The sequence below is a fragment of the Melanerpes formicivorus genome, unplaced genomic scaffold, assembly GCF_026170545.1.
Source record: "Melanerpes formicivorus ecotype bairdi unplaced genomic scaffold, bMelFor1.0.p_v2 SCAF_20, whole genome shotgun sequence".
NCBI lineage: Eukaryota > Metazoa > Chordata > Aves > Piciformes > Picidae > Melanerpes > Melanerpes formicivorus.
The window spans coordinates 12,957,014-12,971,803 of NW_027142372.1; the positions used below are offsets into that span (position 1 = coordinate 12,957,014).

Below are 14,790 nucleotides of genomic sequence, written 5' to 3' on the forward strand. Positions count from 1 at the left end.
ATGCCAGCTCAATGAAAAGGAAAATGGTATCTCACAAACCTTAAGTCCTCCTACTGGGGGCACAGCATGCTGAAAGGATAAGCCTTGTCAGTGAAGTCTCTGGTTCCTTGCACAGGAGGACATTAAAGTGGTGCTGGCTTTTGGGGGCAGTCTGGCCTGGGGAGGTTTAGGCTTGAAGGCAACACAGGGGCTCTAAATTTTTGTAATAAGGTTTCCTGAATCAGGACAAAAAGCAGAGCACATCAATGAGCTAAGGACAGGGAGGGAGGACATCAGACATGACTACAGATTATGGCAATACCAACTGTAACCAGCCATGACAGCAGTGACAGAAATCTGGTCCTGTAGCAACCCACAGTGAATCTTGCTGGTTAATGTTTGCCCAGCCTGCTGGTTCTGTGCCATCTGCAATGTTTACTTTTTGTGCCTGACTCTTCTACAGAAGCTGTACTGATGGTGGTAGGTGGGGAAGGTGGCCAGCTGAAGCCGGAAGGACATGTAACAAAAATCCATTAGAGCTCCTGCACGCAGCCCAGCCTAGGGACATCTGACCCAGCTTTGGCTCGGTGCAGCTCTTTGTAACAAAACTAGGGCAAATTGTTGCTGTCACTTGAAAGGATGCTGAACGGTCTGCTAGCGCTTTCTTGAGCGGTCAAACCTTATTTACCTCTCTAACCTCCAGACTCACATTCCATAGCCATGGCATGCTGGGGCTGAAGGCTGCAATTTATCTCTTTTTACTTAGAGCAGTGTGGGAGTTTCTTGTAGGGTGTTGCAGCCTTTTGGCAGTCTCAAGGTCATTTTGTAGTCGTCCTTCTTCACTGCTGCTGTATTGCATCAGGAAGGTCTACCAGACAAAGGTAAAAGCCCACACATCCTTTATTTGAGCATGTCACAAATAAATTACAAGTTTCTTTGCAACCACGTCATAAATCAAAACGTTTATTTACACCTCAGAAACAGCAAGCAATTCAGCAACTAGGGTCCAAAGGAACAGTTCACTGGAAAAGTATCTGAATTAAGGATCTTTAGAAAAAGGAAAAAATTCCTCCTTGCTTGAACTTTAAAAATAAGAAAGAAAATAATCAAAAACCCTTGGTGGTAACTTAGAGACAGCATTTGTTATGGGGCAAATATGATTTCACAAGAGGATTCCGTCTGAAATGGCAGTAACAACACAGCTTGTTCATGCTGAATTCACCCCCTGGTCCACCAGACAGGCCCTCGCTCTGCAGCCCCAGGCAGGGTGTGTATGCAGGGACACACACTCTGTCTTTATTGTTTTCACCACGAAGCCATCGAACACAGTCATTTGCTGATGCAGAGGAGGTGTGTGGTGTTCAAAGGGTGGATGAAACTTTCCCCAGTAGCTGTCCCACTGAAAGCACAGTAATGCAGAAATTTGCTATAAACCCTTCCCTTTCCACTACTGGTGACCTGGTGATACATGAACAACTGAAAATGAGTCAGTAGACAATTACGCATATCTTCAAGTGATATAATTGTGTTCAGAGGGGACAGCTAAAGGTAGCATAAATGCAATGTGAGAGTTGGGATAAGTCTGGTGTTTAGTGTTTGGGGATTTTTCACCTTGTTTTCTTTAAAGCAGACTGATTTGGCAGATGTTTGGCCGTGCTGTCCCGTTACTCATGTATTCATCTATAATTCATGGAATTAAACTGCTTATTCCCAGTCCTTGTGTTGTATTACTCTCCCTCCATCTGCATATATTTTATATATATATATATATATATATTTGTATGTGTATATCTCTATATATCTACATATATACACACACATAGCAATTGTGCAACTAGTGACTTTCCACTGAGAGTATATGAGTGTATCCCTTTCATTTGGACAAATAAATCCACCAGCTTACCTTGATGTGAGGCAAGAGAATGGTGTAGTCAATGGGTTGTGTGTTTTACATAGCAAACTGGCTTTAAATAGGGTAGTTGCAATGACAGTTATTAATGTACTTTTCATATTAATGCTAAAGCTTATAAATCACAGAATTAATTGTGAAAGAAAAATCTTTCCATTTGGTTATTGGTATTTTGTTAGCATTGGACAGTGTATCTCAGACAACAGAGTTTCTAGGGGAGACAAGATCAGAGTTTGATGTTCTCTAGCTGATGTGACTTTAATATAATTTATCTTGTGGTGGTGGTTGTTTCTTTTTAATTAAATAAGATACTATCAAGCCCATCCCCCCCCCAAAAAAAACAGCCTTTGGACAAATAGTGATGTAAAGCTATTTGTGTACAAAATTCTGCTGTTTCAAGGGGCTGAGTGTATCAATAGCAATGAAGAAAATTGGCAGCTTTCTTGGTACTTCAGATGGGAGGTCTTTGTAAGAAAAAGACCAGCCATGTAGAAGCTGTTAATATAACATCTGTCTGTCTTTTTGTAGTGATAAAACATTTAAGCTAGGGCCCTGCAAACTGATTTGTAAATCCTTAATTTAATAAATGAGGCTTGTCCTATAGTAATCCCAACATAAATGACTATGCAGGAGACCAGGATGAATTATTTAACCACGGGCCCCAGACATTTTAGGCTAAACCAAATTATGTTGGGTGCCTTAGGGACCCATTAACATGGTCAGTGAAGGGAGGGAGTCATCTCTGGGAGGCATCAGAGCTGTAGGTTTCTCTGTGTGTCATAAAAAGACAGACTTTTCATACTATATAAGCACTCAACAATCCCATGGCAAATATTGCCATATTTCTGTTTGCAGAAGACCAATAAAAACATTATGTGGAGAGGTTTGGATGTTCAACTGAATCTCAAACAGTTCTAGTAATGGAGTTGCTCTTCAATTTACACCAGTGTAAATGTGATGAGAACAGGACTCAAAGTGTGTAAGCCAGTGTTCCACTCTTACCTCATTTTCCTTAGTACCCAGTAGGAAATTCAGATCATGTCCCTTTGTTTTAATCTCCAGACCTACAGTTACTGATCAAAATGCACACTAACAGCTGCACATAGGCATATCGTGAAAGCACAGGTATGAGGTGTACAGAAAGGGGTTCAATTAGCAAGTACGCCACAAATGAGACCTTTGTCTTGCTAATAAACTCCTCACACTGATTGTTATACCAAATTTGTGTTTTAACAGCAGATACTCTTTTCAAGTCAAGTGCAATGATTTTTTTTTTTTCACCAGAAGTTTTGTGTATGTTCTAAAATGACAATAAATTCCCTGCCTTTTTGACTCTAGGTAGCATTGTGTGTCAACAAATACAGACTGAGATAAATGTTGTAGTGACTAAAATAGACAGGCAGAAATAAGTGCTATGCTATAAAATCAGTGAGCTTGGTTTATGTTGAACATAAGCAACTGTTAAAAAAAAACCAAACCAGACAGTTTTGTGACTTCTCTACTCTTTTTCATGATATTGTAGAAAAAGTTATCAATTATTGTTGCTCCTTTGTTTCAGGAAATGGGGATCATTTTTGGAGCCAGAGATGACAAGCTTATTCAGGTAGGAAAACTCAGACTCTAATGTGGTTCCTCACCTGTATAATGCTACAGAAAGTGCCACAATCTCTTGTTAAATGGGGTTTGTTCTGAAGCACAGAGAGGGAGAAACAATAACATGGCAGCTTCAACTTCTCTTTGCATACTTAGGTACTCCAGTGATTAGGCCTAGAGGCACACAGTCAAGGCTGAGAGGCTTTAATCTAGGTGCAGAAATAAAGTGATAGTGGTGAACGAAGGCTTTGATGTGTCTTATTGAGAGTTTCAGCCATGATACTGACCCTCCACACACCAAGAGGTTGCAGTGTTATCCAAGAAGAAGGATCTCTTGTCTTTGGGTACAAAGTGGTAGAAAGAATCTTCCCATTGTTAGTGTGGTTCCAGGCAGGAGAGATTTTCCTTTGTTCCTCATTTTGAATGCCTTTGGAATGATCCATCAAATTCTTCCTGAGCCTTGTTTTAAATAAGAAAAGGGTAGCTTCTTCTGGTATTTGGTAGAAATGATACTAATCTCAATGGGTGTCTTTCCAGAGGTGGGTTTTGCTGGGTAGAGAGAGGAAGTAAGCAAGTAGAAGAAGAGTATTTGTGGAGGAGGGTATTGTAATTTCTTTTATTCGAGATAGAGGTTTTGTAGATCAAAGCATAGGGCGCAGTTTATCTTTGGGTGCATGTGGACACACTCATTAAGTATACATGTTGAAAATACAGGGTGTAATGCATTTGGTGAGTGTTTCTCTTTTTGAAAAACCTACCTGAAAATTCTATATATTTTTTTATTATTATTTTTTTTAAATAAATGATTGTTGATGATAAAACAGCAGTGTATGATTATAACAAGGCATGGGCAAAGAAAGAGAACTAGAAGCATGCCTATGTTAATGTTTGAGATCAGGCACTTTCCTGCTGAAACACCTGCAGCTGCCTAACAGCCCACTCCTGCAGCCCTTTGCTGGACAGAAACTCCCATCAGCCCCAAGGTACTGCCTTGGTAATTGGAACCTAGAGCGTGCTGCAAGACAAACAAGAGCAGGGGGAGATTCTGCTTGGTCAGGACTGGAGGAGTTGAGTTGGAATAGAAAAATAGGTTTGTGTCTGAAGGCAGCTTGTATCTTATCGAGAAATCTACAATGTTAGGGAAGTTCACAACACAAAATAATTTTTCCTCTGTTGCTGTTGTTATTACTCCTGTTGATTGAAACAACCAGGAAAAACATAGGGGAAAAAAAAAAGGGGGGAAAAAAAGACCTGTTTTATATCTGGTACAATACAGGAAGTCAGAGAAAAGCTATTGTACAGCAATTTTTAACCACCAACACACATTTAATATCTAGTGTAGCATTATGGCAAAGTAAAAGTATGTTTTGGACTTCTTAATGCTTCCAAAAAGCTTTACTACTGAAACATAGGCGTGGTGTGGAAGATATGCTCATAATCTCACTGTAGGAAAGACAACATACAGTATGACTCATAGGTACTGTAAAAATGCTAACTAAAGAATGCAACTGCAAAGTTCTATTGCATAAGGAAGCTTTCTTGTTTAAACTTTAAATAAGCAAGTTTGTTAAAATATTCTAAGACACTTACCTTACCCTAGTTACTGGCAAGCTCTAATAAAAGCCACAGTCTGTCACTAGTATACTCTGTGTTAATTTTATAAAAATTTGGTGTGAGCTTTGATGGATCATTTACAATTTATTAACAAGAAGATCATCTTGATACAGTTAGGTTTGTGGGTTTGTTTTTTTTTCTTTTTGTTTCTGACCTTACATGCTCACAGAATAAAAAAGGATTCATAACCATATACAACGAACACCCTTTTTTTCCCATGTCTGCAAAGAAGTGTGGTTAAGTTTACGCACACAAAGAAATGCTCGTGTTACTCCTGACTGGAAACGGTGTGTACATGGCTATGTGTGTACGTATGTGTGTGTGTGTATATATATATTCATGGGTGTGATTGTATTTATAGAACAGGGCTTCTGTTTTCCTCCTTGCACTGAGGTCTGTACTGTCAGCCGCCCAATGGCAGAGGGAGAGAGCCGTGCTTCTGAGAAGGGCTTTGCCTTTGCTGTTCCCATCAGCTCCCCATCCACCCACTGGACTGTGTCTGCAGGGCTGACAGAAGGCTTCAATTTTGTAAACTGCCCCGCCAATGATTACCTGCAGGAACATAGAGGAAGCTGACTTTAGTCCTTTTAAAGTCAGGCTCAGCACTCCCACGGCTGTGAATAGTGACCCACAGGGTGTCGGTCGCAGCTGGCTGCTTCCTACTTCCTTACAAATCAGCTTCCAGCACCTCCCACTGGAATGGGAGCCAAGCGCTCTGCTCCTGCTGGATTGTGAATCCCCTTGGGGCACGGGGAGAGCAGTTCAGCTCAGCAACAAGCCAGGGGGACCTGCATTTCTTATTTACTGAACCTGAGGTACAAGACAGTGCAGAACCCAGGGCCTGCTTTGTCTGTGTCCACAAAGCGGCTGTCAGAGCAGCATGACTGCTGGTGGCTCTCTTCTCCTGGCCACACTACCAACAGCAAAGACAGTAGGTTTAGCCATGGCAGAGTAGTTGCAATTCATCTGTGGCTGTATTGCTCTGCCTTGTCCTTTACACGCTCCAGATGAGTATGTTATAAAAGCTAAACCTCTGTATAACGCTTCTCTTTCTATAAATATAAATATATATATACATACACTCATACATATACAAATACTAACCCACAGACAAAATATTTTCTGAACAGTTGAATAGCAACAAGTCAACAGATAGAAAAAGAATGGAGTCAATCTGTTTTCTGCTCCCCCAGGGTCCAGTTTAGATGTCATGGTCTTTTAACATTCAGAGAAAATGCGCGTTAACCTTGCGTCTTGCAAGAGGAATCCGCTCGTGGACGGGCGTTAGGGCAGAGGCTGTCAAACACCAATGGAGAGTTGGACAGAGAGTAAGTGAGGTTGCAAATTAAACTGAATCTGGAGCAACTGAGGCCTAGTAGTGAAGAACAGTAACTGTAAACTGCAATCTTCAGAGCTGACGGTTTCTTTTCTCTCGTTGCCACGGCAACTCGGTAGGACAGCTTCAAATGTCAGGAGTTCTTACAGACCTAAATGATGGGAAATGTGTGTGATTATTGCTATGCAGATCACAACTGAGTGTCACTTTTTAAATATAAATTATCCTAGCTCAGAAGCAATTATTTGTGAAAACAGACATTTACAAGAGAAAAACCCAAAATGTCACCTGGGTCCTTCAGAGACCTTTGTAGTGCAATTCAGGTAGGTGTAGTGCAGAAGTCTGAGTGTAAACCTCAAACCAGGTCCTTATTTTCCCCATTAGACACCTTGAACATTTATGTTAGTGCAGGAGCGCCAGCAAAAATGCCAGTGAGTCACTCCCTTGCGTACACATGCACCGACAAGCCAAGACCAAACAAACAGGATCTTCTTAAAAACAACATGCTCTAGCGCCTTATAGCTTGTGAATGTGCCAGGGAACAACAGAGCTTGTGTCACAGTCATGTTGCTGCAGAAACATAAATCTTAGGTGGACTGTCTAGCATTTTGTTTTAATAAAGTGAAGGTAGCACAGCCTGAATGATTTTATTTGTTTTAGGTGGGCACTCTGATAACAGAAAGATAGTAAAGAATATCAGGAAAATGGAGATTAGGAGTAAATGTATCGTTCCTTGTTAGTTAATGGGTCACTTTACTCCTGTAGGGCTTGGACACAGTTCAGTTGTAGCTATGAATTTGCTTTTTCCTATGCTAATTTTTGTCTGTGGAAGGTTAGCTTCTTCCTCATGACAAAAGCTTGCTTTGTTACCCCACCTGCCTCTTCAAGCACCACTCCAGCTCTTCTTTTATTTCATACCTCCACAGTCCTTGCCTAGCCACTTTCTACTGAAATGGTTTCTTAGCTTCATATTTTCTGACCTTTCTGCTGCATTTGACCCATTTAATCAGATGCCTGGAAATCTGGTGCTTCCCTTGGCTCCTGTGATGACTCCTGTCATTTTATTGTGATTTCTCTAATCACTTTTCTGGCATGTCCTTCTTTCTCATTTCCTCAATCCTAGGTTTCTGGGGAACCCCTTTTTGTTCCCACTTCACTTTCTTCCCCTTCTCTGTGACACCACACATGTTCAGGCAATCACTTCAGTGCTGACAGTTCAGAGATCTTGCTCTCTTTACCTGCTTTTCCATTTAGACTGAAATGTCGACCTGTAGCTCTGATACCTTTTCAATGTTTAGCTGACAGCTCTGCAGAGCTAAAACTGAGCTCTTAAATCTTTACCCTAAAGCACTCCTAGTTCTTCCTTTGATTGTTCAGGACAGCACTATCCTTTTGCCCCTTATTCAACCAGAAACAAACTGAAGGATTTTGCCCTGGAATCTCCTCTCTAGGTCTATGCATTTAGGCTATGTCTTAATCTAGAATTATTTCTTTTTCACACATCATCCCAAAGGGCTTTCTCTAGCTGTTCAAACAGCTAAATCTTCCTTCCCAGGCTCCCCTCAGTTAGCTGCTTTGCAACATTTTTTTACAGCTATGGACAAATTTAAGCTGCTGCTCTCACATCCTGCCAGCCTTTCGCTGCAGAGAGCTTTTTCCTAGTCTGCCACTTACAAAGTCTCTGCTGCTCCAACTCCTTCATGGGCTTTTCCCTACAGCACATCTTTTCCTGGATTATCCTTACAGGACCTGTTTTCCACCTCAGTGATAGCCCACGATGGCAGCTGTCAATGACATATTCTCAAAGCAATGTCTGGGCTTTTTCCCAACCTTTCACGTGCAGTAGGAGGAGCTCCCTGCAAGCATCCATAAAATGCTGTCTCCTTAACATCTGCCTCTTCTGACACATCTACAGCAATCTTTGCAAAGGGTGCCAAGACCACCACGGGTTCAGCCCTTTCACCAGCCTTGATTGAAGCTGAGTAAAAAGATTTATCTTACTCCAAATGTTGTTTGAAAGGACAGAATATATCCCTCTGCTCTGTAATGATGACTTCACCCTCTGATAAAGTTGGATTGATAAAGACTTAATTTGGGGCTTAAAAGAAGCAGATTCTAGATCAACATTTAAAACTGTATGTTGTCAAATTTCGGTGGATAATTGCCTTTGGTAGTTTCCAGCAAGAAGATTTGAGATCACCTCTGTCCTTATCCTTGCTCATGAAGCTGACACAAGATTACAGTATCACAGTATAACTAAGGTTGGAAGAGACCTTGAGGATCATTGAGTCCAACCTATCAACACAGACCTCATGACTAGACCATGGCACCAAGTGCCACGTCCAATCCCCTCTTGAACCCCTCCAGGGACGTTGACTCCACCACCTCCCTGGGCAGCACATTCCAGTGACGAATGACTCGCTTGGTGAAGACATTTCTCCTCACCTCGAGTCTAAACCTCCCCTGGCGCAGCTTGAGACTGTGTCCCCTTGTTCTGGTGCTGGTTGCCTGGGAGAAGAGACCAACCCCTTCCTGGCTACAACCACCTTTCAGGTAGTAGTAGAGGACAATGAGGTCACTCCTGAGCCTCCTCTTCTCCAGGCTAATCAATTCCAGCTCCCTCAGCCTCTCCTCATAGGGCTAATTGCTTATGTCCAGTAGAGAAGTTAGCCTTTTAGTTCTGTCAAAGTTTATCAGGTGCAAACTGACTGACTAAAATATTCTGGAACAGCCATATGAAGTGTTATTGGACAAGCGTTCTGGCCAGGAATCCCCTTAATACCAAATCTGCAGCAATTAAACTCAGCCAACTTATTGTGCAGAAAACTCAATGATGAATGTAAGCAGATCTGCTGCAATCAACAGAACTCCTCTGTTATAAATTCTCCAGGGATATGATAAGCATCTGGTCCATATTTAAAAACCTCTTTTCCCAGCTGGAATTCCAATGTTCTTTCTAGCTTTCTGTAAAGGAATTGTAGCTTTCTTGTTTGGTTGTGGGTTTGGGGTTTGGGTTTTTTTTTCTTTCCCCACCCCCTGCCCTTTATTCTCCCCATAAAAAAGAATGAAATGAAACTTCCAGAAACACACATGTGCTGATAAATATTTACTAGAATTTACTTCTTATTTGAATCTCATCTCTAAACAGCAGACCTGAAGATTGCTGACTTCTAGGGTTGTGTTCTACTGTCTTCAATGAGGTTGTGTTCATTTTATTTTTTATTTTTGCTTTATTTGTATTTTTATCCATTCCTTATGTATTTTATATCACACATGATTTATGTGCTGTTGCCAGATGCAACCTTTAAAAGATGCTAGCATTTAAGGAATACTGGGCGTATAAAATGTGCAAATAATGTGTGCAGGGAGCAAGTTTGCTGATCCATGCTAACTCTCTCTCTCTCTTAGAGGAACTTAACATCCTGATAAGCCTGTGCCTGGCAGGTTTAGATATGTGTGCATTAATGAGCATTATGCCTACTAATTATTTAATTTCATTGTGTTGGCTATTAAGAACAGTCTAGTCTCTACAACTGGTCCAGCACTCAACAGTTGTGATACCCCCTCTGTTGTTTCAAATACAATTTCTGTCTTCCTAATTCACTGCACGTGGCTGCAGGCATGAAAGCCACAAGGGTGATGTGTGCATTGCTGCTCTTAGGTGGTCACCCTCCACCTTTCCCTAGAGGTATCTAGGGAATGCAGAAGCAGCATGAAGCTGGCACAGCTATATATCACTTTGTACAGAAATGAGGCTCACTGGAGTCTCTAATGCTATCTTCACCATTTTTTATCTCACAGGTCTCCTCTGTTCTACCTCTTCACTCTTCAACATTCGAGAGAGACAATCAGCCACATGCCTTGTAAGAAGACAGTCAAAAAGGTAAGGGTATTTTGATGTGCTCCCTGGCTATATTATTGCTATTATGGTTAGCGGGTCCTGTGTAAGAAAGCACAGCTTGTTATCATAAACAGATGGTGTTTGTTGGCAGTGGTACTTTGGCATTAGAAGATGATGTTTGCCTTTGCTGGTCAAGAAAACTGACAACCGTTGTATGTGTTTATTTGGATCTAATGCACTGATAGAGTGGAGTGCAATGATATCACAGGAATACAGGTCTAGGTGTGCAGTTTAAGGTAGGGAGAGTCATGGTGTAGAAACTTAAATAAAATAAAACCCCCTTTCTATTCCCACTGGTGATGTTTTCACAGAATAGAATCATAGAATGTTGACTGGTTTTGGAAGGTCAATAGAGTTGTTGAAGTCGGTGGCAACCTCCCCAGAACAAGTATGAATTGTCATCTAATCATGGGGGTTTGGGTGCTCAGTTGGCACAGAAAAGGAGCAAGCCACCTAGTAGATTAGGTGCCTATAATGCTGACTTATGACTATCACTACCTGCCTCTTTCACAGTGCTGGTTTATGTGATAGATGTGTTCCTTCTGGATTTTGCTCTGACTCTTTAAAATGAAGTTTGTAATGCCCCCTCCTAATAAAAAAGGCAGCTGGTAGCATATAACCTCATTCACTATGGTTCAAGTTGCCAAGAGCTCACATTCCAGCAGAACCCTTCTAATCAGCCAATAAACAACCTTATTTGCAAAAATAACTCCTCCTGATCTCAGAAAATGCTTTGGCACTTCCCAGGCACACAGCTTTCTCTGTTGCAGCCTTAGCTTTCTCTGAGCACTAGTGACCCAATTCCCTGCTTATTTTAAAGCAAACCATCTGAATCGAGTAATGCAAAGCCTTTGGAAGATGTGTTCCTTATGAGACCAAACTAACCTCTCATTACATAGATAATGCATCCTACATTGCAGTTAAAAACTCATAAAAATTAAAGGCATCTAGGTTTCATGGTGACCCTCTGTGCGGGATTGAACTTTACCCAAGATGCATTCATCCTTTAAGTCCCATTTAGCATAGAGAAAAGTGTTAGCACAGCTGGAGTTTGAAGTTCAACTCAGGCATGCTCCATTTCTTTCAGATTTCTTTCAATTACCCTCTCATCAGAATTATTACATTAATCTTGGCATGATTGAAAGCCCACATTACATCATGGACTTTATGAAAACCTCAGTAATGTTAAAGAGGCAATGTGAAAATGGCAGAAGGGATCAGACCCATGTTTCTGATTAGGCAGCTAATCAACAGCCAGGCACTTATTTCCTGGATTTATCAGCTACAAAAGGACATTAATTAGATACATAGTTATTAATTTAACCTTCAGATAGAACTTACTTAGGAAAACAAAAATGATTTTCATCTGCATCACTGGATGGTTTATCACGGGCGGCTTTCAATCCCAAAAGTGTCTCAGTGTTTGCACCATGTGCCTAGAAACTGTTAGATTTGGTGCTTTTGTGTGAAATAATAATTGAACAGTTAAGTTCTTCTCTGACCTCTCAAGTGCTTCAAAGTGCTGCCAAAGCTTTGCTGCAAGTGCCAAAATCTAGTGGTCAGTGTTTTTTAACTGCTCAGGTATTGTCTTCTCCACACAGGGGATCTTTTCACCCCAAACCTTTAAAAGACTGAAAGAGTTATCCTCTGAAAGCTATTGTGTCTGTCTTCCTGTAATTAAGAAAGTCAGGTTTGGTATCAGGAGTAGCAGTAGGTATGCTTGTGACTGGAGCAAATTAGTGATTGCATCATGGAAAAGTTTATAAGGAAGAGAGAAGCAAATGGTTTTATTCCAAAACTATGCAGCTTCTAACCTTGTATAGAATTTGTTTCCCATTTATGTGAGGAATTGAGTTGAAAGTTCTTACCGACAGGAAAACCCCAGCATGCATTAGCTCTGGGTTTGTGAAATGAGCATCTCATCATTCTTCTCAGAGCTCCGGTAGGCTCTCATATACCACTGTCAATATTTAACTTCAGGGACTGAAATGCCAGTGTGCACTCTGCAATTGGCCCCAACTGGCAAGACAGGGGAGAAAGATGCCAATCCAAACTAATCAGCTTGTGCAGGGAATAAGTTGCTCAGGTTGAAGTAATTTCCAAAGGGGATGTGGTTGACACCAGCAGATATTTCCAAGAGTGCATCTCACACAGCTAACTTCTTTAACTGGCAGATCTGAAACAATGCTGGTTTACACCAAAGTGCTCTTATTCTTCTGAGCCATTGAATCCTTGTTTCTGCTTTGCCACTTCCTTGCCACTAATCCACCCACACTCAGTGTGTAATGGGCTCTCCTGATGAAGTGCTCTGAAATTTTGTGCTGGCTTAGAAATTCTGACCTGTGTGCCATCTAGTCCAGTGCAGAGCTATGTTTATCTCATAAAGCTCCTTCTAATAAAACCCCTCTTTACTAGCACTATGAATTATCTCACTGGGGGTGGTTCCTAGAGTAAAGCAGGTAAAATATCCCAGCTTATTGTTGTTTTTTAAATTGATATGAATTGTAGCTGGGTACTTTTGCAAAGCAATGTCACCTTCACTTGATCAATAGGCTGTAAATGTCTTCTTTCTTTTCCAGTTCTTTGTTTTCAAAGCAATTGCAGAGCTTTCTACCTGCTCTGATGCTCTAATCTGATAATTTTAGCTGAACAGTTGAAACTATTTAGCAAGTGAAATAAATAAGTACAGATTTGAAATAGTATCATTGAACAAGACTCCTACTTTTTCATATTTTTGCTGGAAATGAATGCATCAAATGCAATAACAGGCCAAGCTTCTAAGCCCTGTATAGCTGCTTAAGCAGTCAGGTCTCATCTTCCACATCAGTACAGCTTTGTTTACAATCAGTTTTTAATAAGCAGAACATGAACATAAGTAGTCCAGGCACATTTGGAGCTGCAGGCATGTACCAATCCCATCTTGGAATACTAAAAGAATCATCTACAAAGAAAAATATTAAGTAAGAATGAAGATGAAAGGAAAGTAGTATGCATGGAAGCCTTGGAAAAGGGAAGAAAAAACAAACAATTAGGAAATTGTCAGGTTTGGTTATGTTAATGTCAAACTACTACAAAATTTTTCATGCAGCACTGGTAAGCATGACAGCTTACAGCACCACCCAGTGCCATAGACACATCAAGGGTGTGAGCAATGTACAGCTTTAAGATGTAGTCTGGAATACTCCAAACATCAGGGGCATTTTAAAAGGCTGTGTAAGCACCAGCTGTCTAGTAGAGAAGCAAAAGCAACATCACCAAACTAAGCACAGCAAATCTCCCCCATTCATCTTTAATGCAATATTTTGCATTTACAGCTGAAGAACAAGCTCTCTGCAGGGAGAGCACATTCTGAGGCGTTTGGATGTTAGAGTGGGGAGATCTCTGAGGACAGGGAGGGTTAAAAGAAACAAAAATCCCATACTGTACAATGGCCATTAGTGACAGAAGGAAAATACATGTTTGAACTGGTAATATTTTCAGCTCTAGTTTTTAGTCACAGCCCACTCCAGTACAATTCAGATGATAACTATCTGAAATTATATATTTATATGGCTTTAAGAGGTTGTTCAGAAAAGAAATAGAAAGTATTATATATCACCCATTACTGTTGAGAAAATGAAAGCATAAACTGTTCATTTGAATTCACAACACTGAATGGTCTATCAAACCAATCTCTTTAACTGTTCATTTCATGTCTACAGAATGACCATCAGGAACAATATTACAGCTCTCAGGGAAGGAGCTGTGTCTGCTAGTAACAGTTTTTTCTCTTCTGCATTCCAGAAGTGTCTTCTAAATGGTTGTATTTTTTCATGTCCACACTTCTGGAACATGTTTGGGTGGTTTAAAATGTGCATAAAATGCCATTTCCCACTTAATTGACTCAATAAAATGTAATGTCATTAAGTACACTTCAAATATGCTGATGTACAATTTGAGGGTATTTCGATTTGTCATGTCTATATGACTAGGTACATAAACATCCTGTCTCCAATTATGTACATACACATGGACTTCTGTGCCGTTTCGAGCCCCATTAACTTTAGGTGTGCTCCCAAAGCCATCTGCACAACACACTGAAGGACTCAGCTGTAGAGCAACTGGAAGACTGGACATAGAGGTCTGTGTTAAGAGTGAAAATCTCAATGCAATTTCTTAACCCCCAAACCATTCTTGCCTCTCTAGAGTCTAATCAACCAAAAACTTCAAGGAGAAAAATGGCATCTCTCCTATAGGCAAATCTGAGAAAGCATCTATGATCACTGGTAATTTAGCACTAATAATAGCATGAACAAACCCATTTGTATTACACAGGTACTAAGCATTAAAATAATAGTGGATATTGCTGCTGTTACTTGGCTCAAGAAGAGCTCACAAGACATCAGTAATTTCCAGTTACTTGGGTAGCATTATTTAGCTGCCACTCCAAGCACCCACATGCAAGACCGTAACTTAACT

General features: G+C 40.7%; 1 protein-coding gene across 1 annotated transcript in view; it reads right to left on the reverse strand.

The window, feature by feature from the left end:
* Positions 1-861: 861 nt before the first annotated feature.
* Positions 862-14,790, reverse strand: part of CDH13 (cadherin 13) — a 517,521-nt gene continuing 503,592 nt past the window's right edge. Inside the window, exon 14 of the mRNA XM_068150857.1 lies at positions 862-6,582. Coding sequence (XP_068006958.1) covers positions 6,575-6,582 — 8 coding nt within the window. The 3' untranslated portion in view covers positions 862-6,574. The remainder of the gene's footprint in view (positions 6,583-14,790) is intronic.